The 18,483-nt window shown below is 39.5% G+C and overlaps 1 protein-coding gene across 1 annotated transcript in view; it reads right to left on the minus strand.

Moving 5' to 3' along the window:
• The window catches only part of adamts3 (ADAM metallopeptidase with thrombospondin type 1 motif, 3), a 143,966-nt gene that overhangs the window by 26,783 nt on the left and 98,700 nt on the right, over positions 1 to 18,483 (minus strand). Inside the window, exons 11-16 of the mRNA XM_072387340.1 lie at positions 16,633 to 16,746; positions 15,910 to 16,055; positions 12,771 to 12,946; positions 9,309 to 9,442; positions 8,243 to 8,366; positions 4,024 to 4,104 (exon numbers count right to left, since the gene is read on the minus strand). Of these exons, the coding sequence (XP_072243441.1) occupies positions 4,024 to 4,104; positions 8,243 to 8,366; positions 9,309 to 9,442; positions 12,771 to 12,946; positions 15,910 to 16,055; positions 16,633 to 16,746 (775 nt within the window). The remainder of the gene's footprint in view (positions 1 to 4,023; positions 4,105 to 8,242; positions 8,367 to 9,308; positions 9,443 to 12,770; positions 12,947 to 15,909; positions 16,056 to 16,632; positions 16,747 to 18,483) is intronic.

Genomic DNA, 18,483 nt, shown 5'->3' on the forward strand with positions numbered 1-18,483 from the left:
TTAGGCTGTGAATGGACACAAACTTTAGAATGGCATAAGGGGATGTAATGTGGACATGTGCTCTGTAAAAGGTAAACTCGAATATGAATGGAATATCTGATATGCAATGTAAACAGCATAATCTAAATATCAGTTTGTTTTGAGAAAGGTGGCATGTTGATGTATTGCTGTGCATGTCCAGAAATCCAGAGTGGTGATCAGTAGACTTTGAGACTTTGAAGACACTGTGCCAATAAACTGTGATCACAAGGAGAAGGGGAACTTCAAAAATAGACACTTCTGCAGTGATTCAGGACGAATTGGGAAGATGTGGTCTGACAGCTGACAATTTGAAAGTCTTTGCAAAATTCTGCACTTTCAGAAAAAGAGGTGAGAGCATCCACCTTGTTATCAGCGCACAGTTCAAGAGCCAGAATCAGTGGTTGTATGGGGGTGCATCTAATGTCATACAGTAAACAGACTGTCAGGAAACACATGCTGCCATCCACACGTCTTTTTCAGAGAAAGCATTGCTTATTGTTAGACAATTACAAACCGCATTCTGCATGTATTAAAGCATGGTTTCACAGTAAGAGTGCTAAACTGTTCCATCTACAGTCCAGTGCAGGCACCCACTGAAAACATAATGAAACAAAAAAAAATACCAGTATGGAGGCTCCAAGTGAAATTCTAAATTATGCAAGTTGGGAAAGTCTTCAACTCACAGAAGTGCAGCAATTCATTTCTTCTGTTCCCCCCAAAAAACAGAAGAGAAGACGCAACACAGGCTTAAACATGTTCCCGTTCCAGTTGTTTTAAACAAGCTGCTGGCATAATTTCATCAGATAACAGAACAGTGACACGTTAGTCTCAACATTCAATCTCTGTGCTAATTAAATTCAAGTTGAACTTAAATAACTGAACCCCCCATCCCCATTTTGTGTTCATTGTTTTGGTTTTACAGTATATTAACTGTAAGGCTTAGTTTAATCATACCCTCTTTCAACAGAAAGTGTCATTTCTACAGAGATCTCAACATAGATACCATATTTATGTATGAGATATGAAATGTCTGACAACTGAAAATCAAAGTCTAGAATGTGCACTTTAATCATATTTGAATTGTTTGATTTAGAATTTTACTCTGAGGAGCAGAGGGGGATCTCAAAGGAGAACGTGACTTTGTTCTAAACACTCCATGCAATCCAACAAAGTAAAAAGAGGTCAGAAATGGTTTATTATGGTTTGGGTTAATCGTTTTTACATTTTAGTATCACATGGCCTGAATGCTGCAGTTCAAACAACAATTCACAGCTTCCGCGTGTTATTGTGACAAATGCACCTTTAAAACAGTTCCTTCTGACTCTGCGGCTGCATGTAAAGTCAATATAGAGCAGTTGTTATAGTATAACGAACACTTATTCTTAACTTGTCTATTCGTTTCTGTTTACTTTATTTTGTCTTTTCATTTTTCTAATAGCCACATGTGTTCATTTCATGTGTTTTTATAACTGTTAATCATCATTGAGATTTATATCTATAGCATTTATTTATATTATTATTATTTATATTATATTTATATTAATCTCACACATATCATATCTATGTTGAGATCTACAACCAGCTGAGAGAATCCTATTAACCTTAGCCTATGAATCTTAGACCTTACTCACTTATCTCATCTCCCTCATTCATACTTTTTTAACTTATACATCGCACCTCTACATCCTGAGTATCTTATTTTATATTGTATTCAATGTACCTGGCTGCTAAGGCAATCCAATTTCTGTCCTTGGATTCATTAAGTCATCAATCCATCCATCCTTTCACCTATTGAATACTGACCTATCGTAAATTCCGGACCATAAGCCGCTACTTTTTTCCCAGGCTTTGAGCACCGTGGCTAATAATATGGTGCGACTAATTTATGTTTTTTTCCTATTTTTTTTTTCATGCCGCCAAAAACATTTTGCCTCGTAACATTAGACCAATTAAATGAACGAATAGTTCACAGTGGTCCAATGAAATTGTACGATAAATCAAATACACTTACACCACTAAATTATTGCAACTCGGTCTGTTGTGCACAGGAGAAAGAAGGCGATCAATGACTTTTCCTGGTAGGCTACTGTCTTTTATTTTTACCAGCTGTGTTACAGGCACTGTTCGAAAAAAAAAGCATTTACGCCACATATTTGTGTGTTAAGATAGGTATTTAAGTTAGAACCATCGGTGTTACAGGCACTGTTCGGGAAAAAAGCATTTGTAGTATGTATTTGTTTATGTTACCATACGCATTTAATTAAGAGTTTAAAAATCCTCGTGTAACATCTTTCTGTGTAAATGTCTCATATTACAATGTGGACACCCGCGGCTTCTAATCCGGTGCGGCCTATACAAGTACAAAATGGATTTTCTTTTCAAAATTAGAGGGTGCGTCTTATATTCAGGTGCGCTCTATAGTCCGGAATTTAGGATAGATGGTTATTGCGTAAAACAGACACACAACTGGAAGCATGCCTCTTGCTCTGCTCTTACCTTGGCAGAAGAATAAAGCAGTACCAACACTTGCTTTTCAAAATTCTAACATTTTTTTACATCATCGAACCTCTACAGCTCTGTTCTTAGCTTTTAGAAGTCTTTGGGTCAGATTTAATACCCTTTTTAGGCTTTATTCGCAAATCAAAAGTTGTGCAGAACTGTTTCTCAGGTCTGCTTCTTAACTTTTTTCTTGAGCGTTTTAAGACTTTGCTCTTCATTGTAACTACATTTTAATTGGCTGTTGTTTTTATGGCTCAGGATTGGACAGCACTCATAAGCTTTTGGACTTAACAGCCATGTATCACTGCAGCCTTTTGTCTACTCGTGAGACATAAAAGGAGGTATATTATTATATAATGTCTATATATATCTATATATAGACATGTGAATATGTAAACGTGGCAGTGTATTGTAGCATCTTCCCCTTTTGGTAAAGTGACATCCCTCGTCCCACTGGGGCAACGCAGGTGAAAATGTAGTATTCAACATCCAAGCTTAAAACTTTATGGTGCTTTCATTGAAACAAAACAAATCATCTTAAAACAAAGAACAAACTGGGAAGAGCTGCAAATAAATTGCATGAATCCTTATGTAGTTATCCTTATTTTATATATTTCCTTCATTCAATAAAGAATAGCATGACTTAGCAGCCACACTGTCTTCTTCTGGGATTAGAAATAAACCTAAATAAATCTCTTCTTTCACACTCTTTCATCCGACTAGTGCTGATCAACACCTGTGAGTCCTTGCAGCAAGAGTAAAGAGTAGAAGAGTAAATGAATCTGCAAGATTTATTCAGTTATTCTCCTTCCCTGGATTTTGTGCTCATTAGAGAAAGTACAAATGCAACAGGATTAGGTGCAATACTGCAGCTCATAAGGAAATATCCACCACATATTTTAACGAGAAAAAGCTTTCGCCACGTGCAACAGAATAATAAATCTGCCCCTTGGTCAATAAAGCACTAACATGTGTCAGTATCGAGTATTGGCATAAACCGTTTATTCTCTACAGTAGCAACCACCTTCATGACTGCACATTCCCTCTCATCTAACTCTGACCCACTGCTCCACGTCCCCTGCTGTGGTGACATGAACATGTTATAAATATGAAGACACTTTCACACCAACTCAATTTATATTTCTGGTCATCTGTGCATGAATAATGCTGATTTACTCGACATGTGCTCGGCTGAGTCCCTGAATTCACCTAAATTAGAAAAATTGAATGAAAAATAAAAAAAACTGGTCCTATTTTTGAAGAGGTGACAGAACCCCGTAAAGCAGAGACCTCCCTCAAATAGATTGATGAATAATGAATGTGCAATATGAAGACTAATTTTCTCAGCCTGGATGTGCCAAAAATAAATTATGCAAAGTCTGTTATCTGTGATTTTAAAGAATGTGTAGCTATTAGTCTTCCAGTGAAATGTGATGAGGATGGTGATGAGCTATTTTTGACATCCTCTGATTTCACATGTTCGTAGCAGAAAGTAACACTTACCAAGAACTTGAGGGGAGGCCTCATTCTCTTGGATGATCAGATGTCTAGCTCCAGGAGGAATGAGAAACATCTTAAGGTAACCTTTGCCGAGTTTGCAGCAGCGGCAGCAGCAGAAGCAGGAGGGGGGTTAGGAAAGATAAGATAGGCAGGTCAGTGAAGTAGATGTAGAAGTCTGTTTGTTTGCAGTGGTGGACATCGCGCATGTTGCAGAGGTTGCTCTACGAAGATGTTTGAAAGAGAAATAGGAAAGAGTGATGCTGACTTTCCTCCTCGCTGTGGAAGCCTGCAGGTAAAAGTTTTATTAAAACAGGCCATTAAGCTTCATTCACATCCATCGTCTTTTGATCAAGCCGCTACTCCTTTCATTTATGTTCATACTGTTTATGTGCATACAGGATGTGAGTGGAAGCAGCCTCTGACCATGTTTCAATAGGGCATGACGAACAGGTTATTCAGACTAAGACAGCAAAGTTGCCCTCTGCCAGGGATGTCCACCACTAACAAACCTACCGTGACTCACCCAGTACATTTCTAGAGTCTTCTGTTTCATTTAAAAACACTTTTCGAGCTCCTTTGGGCAAAGAGAAGGCTCCTCGGGTCTTCCCTTCAAAACAAAATAAATTAGTTAGTCAGTATTTTCTCTCCCCTTCTTTTCAGTCTCACTTCCTGTGACATACTGTAGAGGCACATTTAATTAGCGAAGCATGGACCAGAGGAATTCACACTGGATGACGAGCCAAACTATTTTAGCTGGATATCACCAGCAAAAAACTGAAGGGCTGTAATTGCTCGCCCCTAAATTTGACAGACGGGCCCGACACTCTGTAAGCAGCGGTGTGGCGGAGGTGATTATGAACGCAACTGGCACACTTTTGCAGAACACCTGCTAAGTTACAGCAGGTGGCAGAGTGGAAGGAGGTGCTTTGACAATGGTTAAACATGAACTCTTGTGGACAATCTGTGATGGCAGCCAATTTTTGAACCACATGCTGCTCAAGAAATGACAATTTTGCCTTTTTTTGTGGAGTGAAAATATTGCAAAGAAGTCAGATGTCTAAATTGAGCCAAGAATCAGTAAGCAGACAATAAATCATATTTTAATTGGCCAACTACGTCCCAGATTGCTTCCATAGGTCTGCGGGCTGGTTTAATGCAACATTTTTATCTGCAGTGAAACTTTAACATTAGTTCATTAGGCTGTTGAAGCTCTTACCTCTGAGACATTTAAATCAAATGGCCACAAACATAATGAAATCATGAGCCCAAACACTTGATTAGTAACATGGAACAGAAGAAATGGCAGCTTACAACACTCAGTGTTAGGCATCTATCTGCTCTAAAAGCTTGACAGGACGGGAGTCAGTGACGCTGGATACTTGCATATTGTGTTTTCCAGCAAGGGCGTGTCATTTTGGGCTCTCTTGCTTAACTGTTTTCCTGTTAAAAAGGTGAGTAGTTAGATGTGAGGGTAAGAGGCAAAAGAAAACAGAGGGGATGGATCACAACAAAGTGCACCTTTAAACAGTTTCACAAAGCTGTCACGTCAAGGCTTTCTGGGAGTCCATTTTCATTTTTCTCTGAAGGACTGTCACGTAAAGACACTTCACTAAAATGAAACTCAACGATAAAGTGTACAGGACTGATGAGGCTGCAGTCATGAATGGATTGAATGTACTTGTCATTCATGCGCACAGTTACTGCAAAGACTTTTTTGTTTTTTTGCACTCATGCAGCACTCATTCGGCTTATCACTTAAAGCCGAATGAGTCTTTTTCTCTTCAATAGCAAAACCTCAGTGCACCAAGTTCCTCTTACTGTAGTTTGTTTCTTAACTTGTCTATACGTTTCTGTTTACTTTATTTTGTCATTTAATTCTTTTGTGCAGTTTGTACACAAGCTAGAATTAAAGAAGTTTAAACAAATTGTTAATTAAAATCCAAATCCAATTAAAAATGGAATAACCATATCTATGACTAGAATAAAAGTATAACTTATATTATTAGAAATATGATTTATTTTGTTGAGTAGAGTGAGAGTTATAATTCAAGTAGTTTGAGGGGTTGTGTGAAGTAGTTAGGAGTCAGTGCTTCAGGTACATGCACAGCTAAGTCAACGGTTACAGCTCGACATGAGCATTTAAATAAAGCACCGACTTTGCTCCAGTATATATGCAGGGGAGCAGAATCAATCTGAGTACGTGTGATACTATGATACTGTGGACCGTGAGAGAAACTATTTAGCATTCTAACGCTCTGACCTTCTCTGGGAGAACATCATATGGGTGAGTATAGCTGAATTCATTGAATGGTGATTTTGTCAGATAATGCTGTGGTTGTAAAAGCCGGACTTTATTAGAGCAGCGAGACAGACTGACAATGCTTTAAGTGACCATGAGTTGACCAGCTTTTGTTCATGCAAAACCTGAATGTTTGAGCAGATTCTCCAGATTTGTAGCAGTTTCTTGTACAATTCAGTTTCATTCTTTGCACTTTTCATGATGGAGCAATAACGTCCAACAAGCTTTTATTACTTTTTCCAATAACCATTAAAAATGTGAAAATCCCCATCGATATAGGACCCTGTGTTATCACATGCTGAGTCCCATACTGAGTTCACGATCTTTAGAGGCAGGTAAGGCACCAACCTCCAAGCTGAAATCAGAACCAGTTTACAGCATAACTGATATGCAGTGCTGAAGTGAAGCACTGCTACAGTTTTTAAAGACAGTGGTTGGTCCTGGCTTTACATTTTCAATAGTACAGCTCAAACACTTGATAGAATCACTTCTGGTATCCAAATTGATGCTTGTGAAGTTGGGAATAGTTTAGCATTCACCGTTAACAGAGTTTAGTCTCTTTGGCTAAACTGTTGCATCCACCTCCTACATTCTTAGTGAAGGTGCAATCACCATCTTTTCTCTAGCAAGCTAATTTCCAGCAGTCAGGATTAATGTTCATGATGTAATACAGTATGAATGAGGAGCAGACTTCCTGCTTCAGCACTACTATTTAAATCAGGAAAATAAGAGAGTTCTGATTCCTATGATGAATGAAGCCGCATGCCTGCTTTTCAAAAGATGAATCTGAAAATGTGTAAACATTGGAAACTGCTGCAACAAGCCAATTATCCTTTTAACATCGAGTGCTTTTAGTCACTCAATCAGCAGTAGTTCTCTACAGGAGCTGTGATCTCTGTGAGAAGGTAAAATAAAGAAATAACATGCACTGATAATATGTTCTATCTGGTCGACTAATCAAACCTGTTTTTCAGCACTCAGCACTTTACTTTTATGTAATCAAAGGATTACAAGCACTCATCAAAGCTATTGAGGAGAAGAGAAATTTAACCCAACATTTAATCTAAATGTGATTTAAATTGACTTGAAGTTGATTCGTTCACAACACAACACTTACGGAATCAATAGCTTGGACGTCACCTGCAGTGGATACTTACAGATATTAATGCAGCTTGAAAAATACCATCTGACATGAATGTAAAGGAAGGATTGAATTAGAGGTAACAATAAAAGGAAAGAAAGGAGGGAACCAATGTAACAATACAGCCTCACAATCAAGACGACGGACATCTGCTGAGATTAAAGATCAACACGACTTAAAGGGTTTGAGAGCTTTCCTCTTTGGGTTCAATGATATGGTGTTCTTTTATTTGCTTCTATGCAAAAGCAACACTTTAGAGGGGGCTGACTGATTCCAACTTTGGCAGTTAACATAAACTTTTTTGTTCTGCACCTTCTTACAGGACAAGTCTCGAAGCTGAAGATTGTTGATACCTCTGTTGTTGATACAATGCATTTGAAGAACCTCTTACAGATCATTCATATCATGGGCTGATTGCAGCACAGGAGAGTTGGAAAGCACTATGCACTGTTGATTTTGCTCTCATTTAAAAGAGACAAACAAATGACTGCTGCTTTATTTCTAAAATGTAAATGTAAGGTATTTTTGAGAGGTGAAGTAGAAAATTGCACATGCATATCACATCTTACAAAGGCATGAACAAGATGAATCTAAACGGTAAGTGTTGCAGCCTATTATACCTGTCTATTGGCTTCTAAACTTGGCCTTAATAACTGATTACAGTACTGCTATTCTAATGATTCCAGTCTAGATTTGTGACATCAGTGACAACAACAAGACAGGAAACGTGAATGAACATCTTTGTCTAGTTTTAAGGATCCAAAGCTTCCACGTGTTCTTACCTGTTTTCTTAGGCGTGCGGGTGAAGGTTCCTTTGACGGTGCGACAGTGGGAGTTGTCCCCGCCACAAACCCCACATTTGTCCTCAACTTTGTTAGAGCCAATTTCTCTATCGCAGCCGACTTTCTGCAGCACAAGGAAAAGAAAAGACAAGATGAGCTGCGACTTCTTTGTCCAGAGGGGGACAGTAACATTCACAACATGAGCTGACGAGGAGTGGGTCTGTCAAATATCTCTGAGACACCTTCATAAGCTATTGGCTTTACAGTTAAGATGTCGCTTGGACAGAGGAGTCAGAGCTTCAGGCACATTGAGAGAATCTCTTTTTCTGCCAAGGACGTGATGTTTGAGTTCAGTTTGCTGCATCATAGACAGTTTGACCTCGAGTAAATGTCATACGAATCCAGTTTCAGTAATACCAAAATGGGAACAGGCATCTTGTTTTCCCACCGAAACAATTTGCTATAAGCTGCCAGACCCTGCAGCTGTGACATACACTTGAGTGTACTGCAGAATAGATGCTTAAGATGATGAAACAAAAGACTGGAAGAGGAATGATGCAAAGCTTCTTACCTGCTGTAAGGGAGGAATATCTGGATTTGAAAAGAAGGAAATGACTCGCTCACTACAGGAATCCTATTTATTCTTGTTTATTGCACCAAATATATGAGGTTTCCCGGGCCGAGGCTTATTTGCTGCAGTAACTGATGGTAAATTGGAGCCCGGCAATGCGGGAGCCATTTGTTCCTTCTCTTATTGTTTTTTTCCTGCTTTGCTACATCACCTGCCCCATGCTTCTTGATATGTTGTGTATGTTTGTTGATAAATTCCTGGGCAAACTATCATTTATGAATCTAGAGAGTACTACGAAGCTTTCCCCTAAACTAAGCGAGTGCTTAGGATCACAGTACACCCGACACTGAGTGTGCTCTTTACTATCCTGCTGTGTAATTGAATGAATTTGTTCAAAGCTTTCAGAGTTCAAAGGGGCCGCAGCATCTTGATGTGCGTGATGACCTGCTGCCGCTTTGAACATGATGAAATTAATGTGCTTAAACGTGTCCTTACCACACATTCCCCACGTACGCAGATACTGTAGGCATCCTTGTAAGAGCATCGTGTCCCATCATGCACCAGCTGCTTCATGTACGCCACGTCTCCCGTCTCCTTTGACTGGCAATACAAGTGGCATCTCTTGCTGGCTACAAGAACAGATTACTGAATTATTAGACAATAGGGAGCTAGAATATATGTAGACTGCCCTTTGCCTGCTGAATCTATACATTGTTTACACTGACGAATAAGGCAAACAGTAATTGTGGTGTGGGTCTGGTTATCTCTCCAGGAAATGGGAAGTCAATGTAATATCCTCTGAAGTTATTTAAACACGATTCTGTGTGCGCATCAAATAACGATGGGCAGTCGATTTAATGTCCTCTGAAGTGAAGTGTGTGTGGAGTCAGTTAGGACAGACCATCTGAAAGTAACACCTGGATTACTTTTATGGAGCCAAGGTAGCGGCATACGTTTGGGAACTTGTATCGGCATGTTTGAATATGTGAAAATAAGTACAAGTTTGGGTTATTCCTGATAATACAAGTAAAATCTGCCTTTAACGCTTATATCTGAATACCCAGTGGAGATTCTCAGTCTGAATCATCTAACTACTAGCCACAGAGAGAGGAGAGTGAGCCCTGTGCAGAATGAAAGTGGATGTTTATCAGGCTTTTCACAGTTGGATTACGTAACTAGCCAGAATCAATATTTGTTTGCGCTAACTTCCCTGTACACAAACTGGTTCTTACAGGAAGAGAAAACTGAAGAAGGCGCTCATTTTTTGTGGTGCTTAAGGTAGACATTTCTGAACAGCTGAGCTGTTATATAGCCTACTGTGGTTAAGATTTATATTTCCAACCTATTCTGCTGTAAAGGGTCCCACCTCGTTAGAATATCAAGAGACCGGCGCTACATTTGCCAACTATTTCCCAAAGCATGTAGTTAAAGTCAATTCTGCTCACTTTCTTGACACATTTTCTTCTTCACTTTCTTCATACAGTAAAAATCCCAACACAGCCCCTCCCATTCAGACGGTTTTCTTTTAACTGGGATCAGACAGCAAGATGAGTGTAAAAATTAGACTCAATAGCAGCACACTTAGACACAAAGTCACATTTGTGTGTGCACATTTTTCAGTGCATTATAATGCTTCTGCTATTATGAGACACTGATTTCTTTCTTTCTTTTTTTTTAAAGCCCAGCACTGTTTCTGTTTCTGTGTCTTTAACCACTCTCTTGAGCTAAAAACCGATATGTGCAACGATTTCGGCTAAATTCACATGCACTGTGATCACTCAGAGAGAAAGTTAGAAGCGTACAGTGTATAGATAGTCTTTGCTTCTTCTCTTCCTCATCTCTGTCATGTTGGTGATACCGTGTGAGCCTGTCTGCTATTTTGCACACTTGACCGCAGGGAAAACGCACAGCAGATATCTACAGAAATACTGGCGACTTTCTTGTCTGTGAAGAAGTTAAAGTTCATTCTTAAAGTCGCTAGATTTGCCGCTAGTTGTCTTAGCAGCACATGCAAGCTTCAAGTCTAACTCGCCAATGAGGTTCTGGGATTGAAACATGCCCACTTTGATAAATGCCCACATTGGTTGTGAAGTAGCTTTTACTAAAAACTTTATACAGTGTAGAAAAGCATTGCTACAGCCGTGGTTCAGACAGTGATCAATTGGTAATTAGATAAATGTGATTGGTGAGTCAAACTGAGCATCTGCATCAGTCAGGCAATTAAAGCTGGGACGAAAACTTTGTAGCTTTGTAAAAAAACTAAACACACAGACTCCATTCTGGAATTGGTGCATATAACATGAATTACAAGGTGAAATTTTTCTTTTCTTTTTTCCCTGAGTGCCTGTCAAAGTCTTAAATAAATAAGTTGGTTTCATGGTTTTACCACCATTGGCGCTCCAAGGCTTTTATAAACACATCAGCTTTCCATTAGAGAGTGTTGTGTTTGAAAAAGGGATCACTTGTACTTTTCACTGAAAATCTTCCTTTTTTGGGGGGGTCTGTGGGGCAGGTAGGCAGCGTGATTATCATTTGAAAGAGTTTATCAGAGCAAATGTGAGTCTGTTAGCTTCAAAAGTGACGCTGTGAGAGGGAAGATGCATTTTTCTACATTTTGGTGCAAAAATACTGCAAAGAGTGGCAACCGGGGGTATTGTTGCAGATTGTGTTTTTGATCGATAAAACTGTATCATTGCTTGAATTTGGATTATTTTTGCAATAAACCGTGAAGTGGTTAAAAAAGTGTGAGAAAATTTGAGGCAAAATCCCAGCAGTTGTCATATGATCAAGCTGAGGGATTATGGTGCTTAAATGTTTTTTTCCTATGGTAAATAGGATTGGGTTTGCATGACACACCCACCACAATGACCCCAAGTCTGTAATACTTGTACAGTCTAATAAAAATCTAAGCCTCAATAACCCCTAAGATGAAAGTGAAACATAACTGGACAGGCGAGCTGTGATTCAAAGACAGTTTAACGAGCATCAATGTAAAAATGATGTCCAAGTCTCAACCATTTCCTCTAATCACATGTAACTTTAACCCAGCAAGGTGCATCAAATAATTGGCTGGAGAGTTGACAAATCATTGTTCTGTCCAATGTAACATTTTCACAGCAGCCGACTCCAACAGTGTGTGATGGATGGGTTGCATAGTCTAACAAGGGAAAAGTAAGAAAGTACAGAACCAGTGTCAGTAATTCAAACCTTAAAACTTGTGGTTACTGGTTTTAGATATTTCAAGAACCCAATCTCTAGGACAACAATACTGACCATCACTTGGGAATGAGCTGTTATTACCTTGACACATTTGCCTAAATGTATTTATGAATGTCTGTCGAAAAGCACCTGCACTTTCTCATGTACCTTTTTTGTCAAATTGCGCCACAGACTACATAAACGCACTTTATGTTCCACAGAACAATGGGTGCCCATTTTATCGACTCCTGCTGCTCCTGACTCTTGGTGGATTTTCCGACCTCTTTACTACAAGACTGACTTTCAAAATCCTGCCAATTCCAAGGCAATAAATAGCTAACAGCTCCATGGAGTAAGGCCAGAGAAAAGCAATGTCTGATAAGGGACAAACATCTAAAAAGGATGCAGTTTTTTTACAGCAGCACAACTGTGATTTATCATCTTCACCCAAAGGGCAGCTTTTGCAGTTGGATGGCTTTCGATTCAACATACCAGTACAACTATGGGAGGCTGATAAAAGAAAGGAGAAAGAATAAAGGTGCGATCAAAAATGAGCAGCATAAGAGAAAAACAAAACACTTGAGTATGTCCCCTTTGTACAAAGCGGCGCAGTGAGCCTGCTGATCTGCAGGGAACTGCTCTGATAATCCATTAATGTTTCTCAGTTTGGGCTGAGTGCACGTTGCCTGAACCCGTCAGCTTTCATTGTCACCAGCCTGACGCTAAAACAAAACAATCTGCTGACATTTTCCATCTCACCGTCGGGATGCTCGTAGGGCAGCCAGTGGTGTTTGGCATTTTGGAAGTCAAAGTGGGAGTTGCGGAGCTGGCATTGTTGGGCTCGGAAATCTTCAAAGTGCTTGGGGCAGTCGTCTGTGTTGCAGAGCTGGTACTCGTAGTTCACTCCTGGGCAGTCCTGGCCCCCGTTGGAGGGTCTGTGGGAAGGAGATGATGAACATCAGAGCAGCCAGACGGACAACAAGCTTTTCTTTGAAACAAAGAGCGTTACAAGAAATCCTCTGCTGTAAGTGATCTTGGCCCCTTTTGAGTCTGTGCTGTTTCTCGTGGCTTACAATGCATTTGAAGAACCATCACATACTCATTTTTGTCATTTAGAGTATGGTGATTAATTTCCACTAATGCCGTATGTTGAAAAAGATCTACTTCACTCCTACCTTTCATATCTGCTGATGACATAAAATGGGGCTGAGATAGAAGCCGGGCCTGGCACCACACTTTAGGGTATTACACCACACACTGACAACTAGATAACAACACAGCTTAAAGCCAAATAAAAAAAAGTTGAAAAAAAGTAGCAGATGCAGCAAAGAGACCCTAACCCAAGACAAAGCTATCAGAGGAAGAGAGGAGGAGGAGATAAGATGTAGATAGTAAGAGCAAGGAATAAACATGAGCTTGGATTTTACTTCTGGAGAGAGCTGAAAACAGGATGACAAACAGATGTAGGCTTTGTTGTTTCTATCTGTAAGTAAGAACCGATTAGCTGGCTTGTTCTGTGTCATGTTAGCTTGTCTGTGTTGGTAAAGCTCCTGATAATAAAACGAATGAGACATAGTTATACACTCCAGACATTTACTTTGGTGTTCTGTATCACGACTAATGGGAGATACACACCATTACACAACAGCAGCATGTTCATCTGTGTTCTATTACTTATCTGAAACCTTATAATCTCATCATTTTCTTCTTCTCCTCACAGATGAAGCCTCGTTTAGCCACTTCACTTCTGTTTCAGACTGGAAATAAGTTCTTCTACATTAAAGATGTTGGGTCAGAAGATTCTACACTAACAAAGGCACAGTTATGAATATAGCATTGCAATTCAGCAAAAAGATCTCTCGAAGTGTAATTTGTTATAATTTTTCCTTGGATACTGAATGGATTTTTTGAGCTATAGACATTCTTTTCGGCATATTTTTAACACGTGCAGGCCAAAGCAAGTACAGGTACTTTCCCTTTTCTTGTCTTTAAACTGAACAAAAATAACCTTCAACCTGCTCAAACTTCATATATTTCATATACTTTACCATATAAACTACAAACTGGGGTTGTCGAAAACAAACGATAATATTTACTACTGATGAGTTCACGGCTCTGAACTAACATAGCATTGTTTTCATCACTGTAAGAGCTTCACACTGCGACTTTTGGGACTGTGCGAGTGTGTATGTGAGGCAGACTGGTTTATGCCAGCCTGTCTGGCAGTCACAGGGACATAGGTGGGGGCAATTAAAACTGTGCCAGTCTTATTTACCCATCTGTTCAGAAAGCTGCTTACTGATGCTCTCCTTTCACTCAAGTATTTTTCAAAAGAAAGAGTATTCAGACATGTGAGAGCCAGTCCCAAATTAAAGATGAGGAATCAGTACGCAGAGCTATATTCTGTCTGATATAAAAGGCGCTCGCACTCTATGAGGTAAAGATCTACCTCTATCAATGCGGCCCAACATTCGCTGAGAAAACTACTGCAAATGATGAGCTGCAGCGGGTCTGTCTGAATCAACTAATCACTCTGCAGAAGAAAATCAAATGACAAAAAAACATAAATAAAAACTGAACGTACAGTCAGAGCTGCCATTCACGGCTTATATGAGTGACACTTTATTTATTTGCAAAAAACTGAGCTTAACGGAATATTTGAATGGGACATGGCCTTATTATTAAATCTTAACATCATAACTGACAAATGTTTTAGTAATGAACAGTTGATGCAGAAAGACCAACTTCAGTATTTTTTTTTATCTATCTTAACTGTTCAACTTCTTGACTTTTTCTTTGGAAACAACAATTTTACTTTGTGAAATTTTCCCTTTTAACCAAACTGAAGTTTAGAAATATCTCTAAATTGTGTATATGTGACCAAATTTCTTTATTCATCAGTGATACATAGATGGAATGAGGAGGTGAAGACAAGTTGAAAACGTGTATGGAAATCACAAACAGCGATACATTTTTGTGACTCATGCAGAGACACGTGCTGACAGACAGCATCACCTCATTTAAACAGTTCTGTGAGAAGGCTTTAACGCAAATTTGTTTTCCTAAAGAAAAGCTACATCTTAACGACAAAAGGGGGGACACTGAAAGGGGTGACTGAGGAGGAGGTTGGCATCTGCCTCTGTAGAATCCAGCTTCACAGAGCACCTGGACCTGTTAGTCAAGGGCAGATTCTGAAAGTATGCTCCACAACAAGACTTTTTCAGTTCTCCTTGGATACCTGCACAGTTCCCAATATATGGAAAGCATCAGTAATTAGATCAAATACCCAGAAAGTCAGGTTCTTATGACTTTGCATGGAAAGGGCTGCATTCATAATACTATGACGTCTTGCCAAACTAGAGTAGTGGTGCAAAGTTAGCTCTTTGCCAATTAGTGTGGGTAAAACGAGAGAAATCCTGTTTAAATCAAACAGATCCCCTTTCATCACTTTCAATAAACATATGGCTCTATTGTGTAGTTATGTAATTATCTAATTTCTATCTGACATATTCAGCATAGTCACTGCTATTCAACAGTGAGGTCAATGCAGAGGCAACACTGATAGCCACGTGGTGTTTGCTCCAAAACACCTGACACTTTCAGACTCCCAGTAAAAAAGGATAAACTTCTCTCAAGAAATCCTTAATTCATGTGATGCCACGAGCAGGTTCGTGACAAGATGACATCACGTGGCATGGTTGGTCTGACAGACATGACAAGCCTATAAGAGCTCATGAAAAGAGCTCTAATGAAGTCCAGTTGTATGCTAATGAATTCTCCTAATATATCTAGTATAAAGCATAAAAGAAAATCTTCTGCGTTCTGTAAGTGCATGAAAAGGTTTGGTGAGTCATTTAGAACCAGTATCATTCTTGTGACTGTTGCTTTGGTTACTTACGCAGGGTTGTTGCATTGCCGTGTCCGGAAGCGAACTCCAGTTCCACAGGAGCGTGAGCAGGAGCCATATTTGCTCCAGGAGCCCCAGGCACCGTCTTGCTTGACCTGATTTGGGTTTTTCCACATGCAGTGACCTTTGTAGCACCACTAAACAAGATGACAGTGCGGGAGGAGAGAGTAACAATAAGACTAACACAAACTATTCCTTTCTTGACACAGGAAAAGCAAACAAAGAAAAACAACTGCAGAGCAGAATGTGGATTAAAGTGCCACAAGAATCACCAACATTTTAGATGATTTACTGCATAATAACAGTTTGGATTTTCTTTTCCTGTCACAACATGATTGTGCCCTATTGTGACAAAGCAGGTCTATATAGAAATGGCTTTTCCAGCTTGTTGTGGAGGATCTTAATTGGCCTGCACAGACCCCTGTGAAACACAGACAAAGCCTACGAGCCAACTCTTATCGGATCAGTGTTGCTCGTGCTCTTGTGCCTGAAAAGGAACAAATGCCTGTAGCCGGAAAATATCCAGTAAAACCTTTCCACAGCAATGGAAGCTGTTGCTCTATGACTGTGGAATGACAGGCGGCATCTTAATGCAGCAAAAACAAAGCATTGGAACAAAAATGTATGGATGAATTATCAACATATAGATTCAATCATGATGTGCATGATCCATTGCATACTCTTGACCCGGACTCTGTACATAGGCAAACTCACTTTTCCTGGCGCACACTCTGTTCCGTCGAGAGGAGGCCCCTTCTTGGTTTTACAGAAATAAGGGTTGTCTGGGTGACTGCACCAGAGCTGTTTGCACGGGTCAAACGTACGAAACTGTTTCAGAAAAAAAGAAAAAAGAAAAAAAATTTGAGAATGCAAAAATCAAGTAATAAAGTCAGAGGACAACACAAAAGGCAGCCTCAGCACTCAGGTCATCCTCCGTGACTGGTTTGCTGAAATAAGACTTAATGTGCAAAAACGTGTCTCACAGCCTAACCTGCAGTTCTGCTACATTTTAAGGAATCATCTTTAACCACATTTCAAAGAAAGATTCAACTGACATTAAAGCCTATACAAGAGGGTTCATATGAACTGTACATCACAACAGATAATGACTAAACACAGTACAAGTAATGACCTAATAGAAAATGGAGATCCACTGCAAAGGTATGTACATATTATGTACTTAATCTAATCCTCCACCTCTCTGTTAAAGGCACCACAGCCAGTTGCACTGGAGAGGTTTTATTTGGGAAAAGCTTGATGTTAATCTCCTCTCCATGTAAAGTTGTCATATAATCCTTTTAGGTTTACAGCAAGTCATTAGATTAATAAAAGAGAAATCAGCTGGCCCCTTGAGCAATCATTTCAGCCTTTGTGAACAAAAACCGAGCATTGTTACAGCAGTGTTACAGCACTGTTACAGCATTGTTACAGCAGTGTTACAGCAGTGTTACAGCACTGTTACAGCATTGTTACAGCACTGTTACAGCACTGTTACAGCAGTGTTACAGCATTGTTACAGCACTGTTACAGCACTGTTACAGCACTGTTACAGCATTGTTACAGCACTGTTACAGCATTGTTACAGCACTGTTACAGCACTGTTACAGCACTGTTACAGCACTGTTACAGCATTGTTACAGCAGTGTTACAGCACTGTTACAGCAGTGTTACAGCATTGTTACAGCACTGTTACAGCATTGTTACAGCAGTGTTACAGCAGTGTTACAGCATTGTTACAGCAGTGTTACAGCACTGTTACAGCATTGTTACAGCACTGTTACAGCATTGTTACAGCAGTGTTACAGCAGTGTTACAGCATTGTTACAGCACTGTTACAGCACTGTTACAGCATTGTTACAGCAGTGTTACAGCACTGTTACAGCACTGTTACAGCATTGTTACAGCACTGTTACAGCAGTGTTACAGCAGTGTTACAGCACTGTTACAGCATTGTTACAGCACTGTTAAAGCATTGTTACAGCAGTGTTACAGCAGTGTTACAGCATTGTTACAGCACTGTTACAGCACTGTTACAGCACTGTTACAGCATTGTTACAGCACTGTTACAGCACTGTTACAGCACTGTTACAGCACTGTTACAGCATTGTTACAGCACTGTTACAGCACTGTTACAGCATTGTTACAGCACTGTTACAGCACTGTTACAGCATTGCCAATAATACTTTTACACACCCTGCCCCCATTTATGCTAAAACTGTTTTCTTTTTGAGCCAGAGTTAGGTTTGCCTTTTTTGTTGGTGACCTCTGAATTTGCAATACAAGATGTTTTGGAGCAAACATCAACATGTTCTACTTAATAGTTTAGGGGTCTAAATATATGAATCAGAAGAAACTCTGTTGCTTTTACTCAGAAACTTGTCCCCATCCTGAGACAATGCAGATGTAGGTGGCACTATAATAATCAAGTTTACATTGTTTAAATACATAAAAACAACTTAAAAGAGCATTGAGTGAAGAATTCTGACTCTAGAATAAGCTTCATGAAAACATATTTATAGCTCCTGGTCAAAAACTGTTAGACCAATTAACTCAAACTGAATCAAG

This window comes from Leuresthes tenuis, unplaced genomic scaffold (genome assembly GCF_036924035.1).
Source record: "Leuresthes tenuis unplaced genomic scaffold, fLeuTen1.0.hap1 SCAF_6, whole genome shotgun sequence".
Lineage (NCBI taxonomy): Eukaryota > Metazoa > Chordata > Actinopteri > Atheriniformes > Atherinopsidae > Leuresthes > Leuresthes tenuis.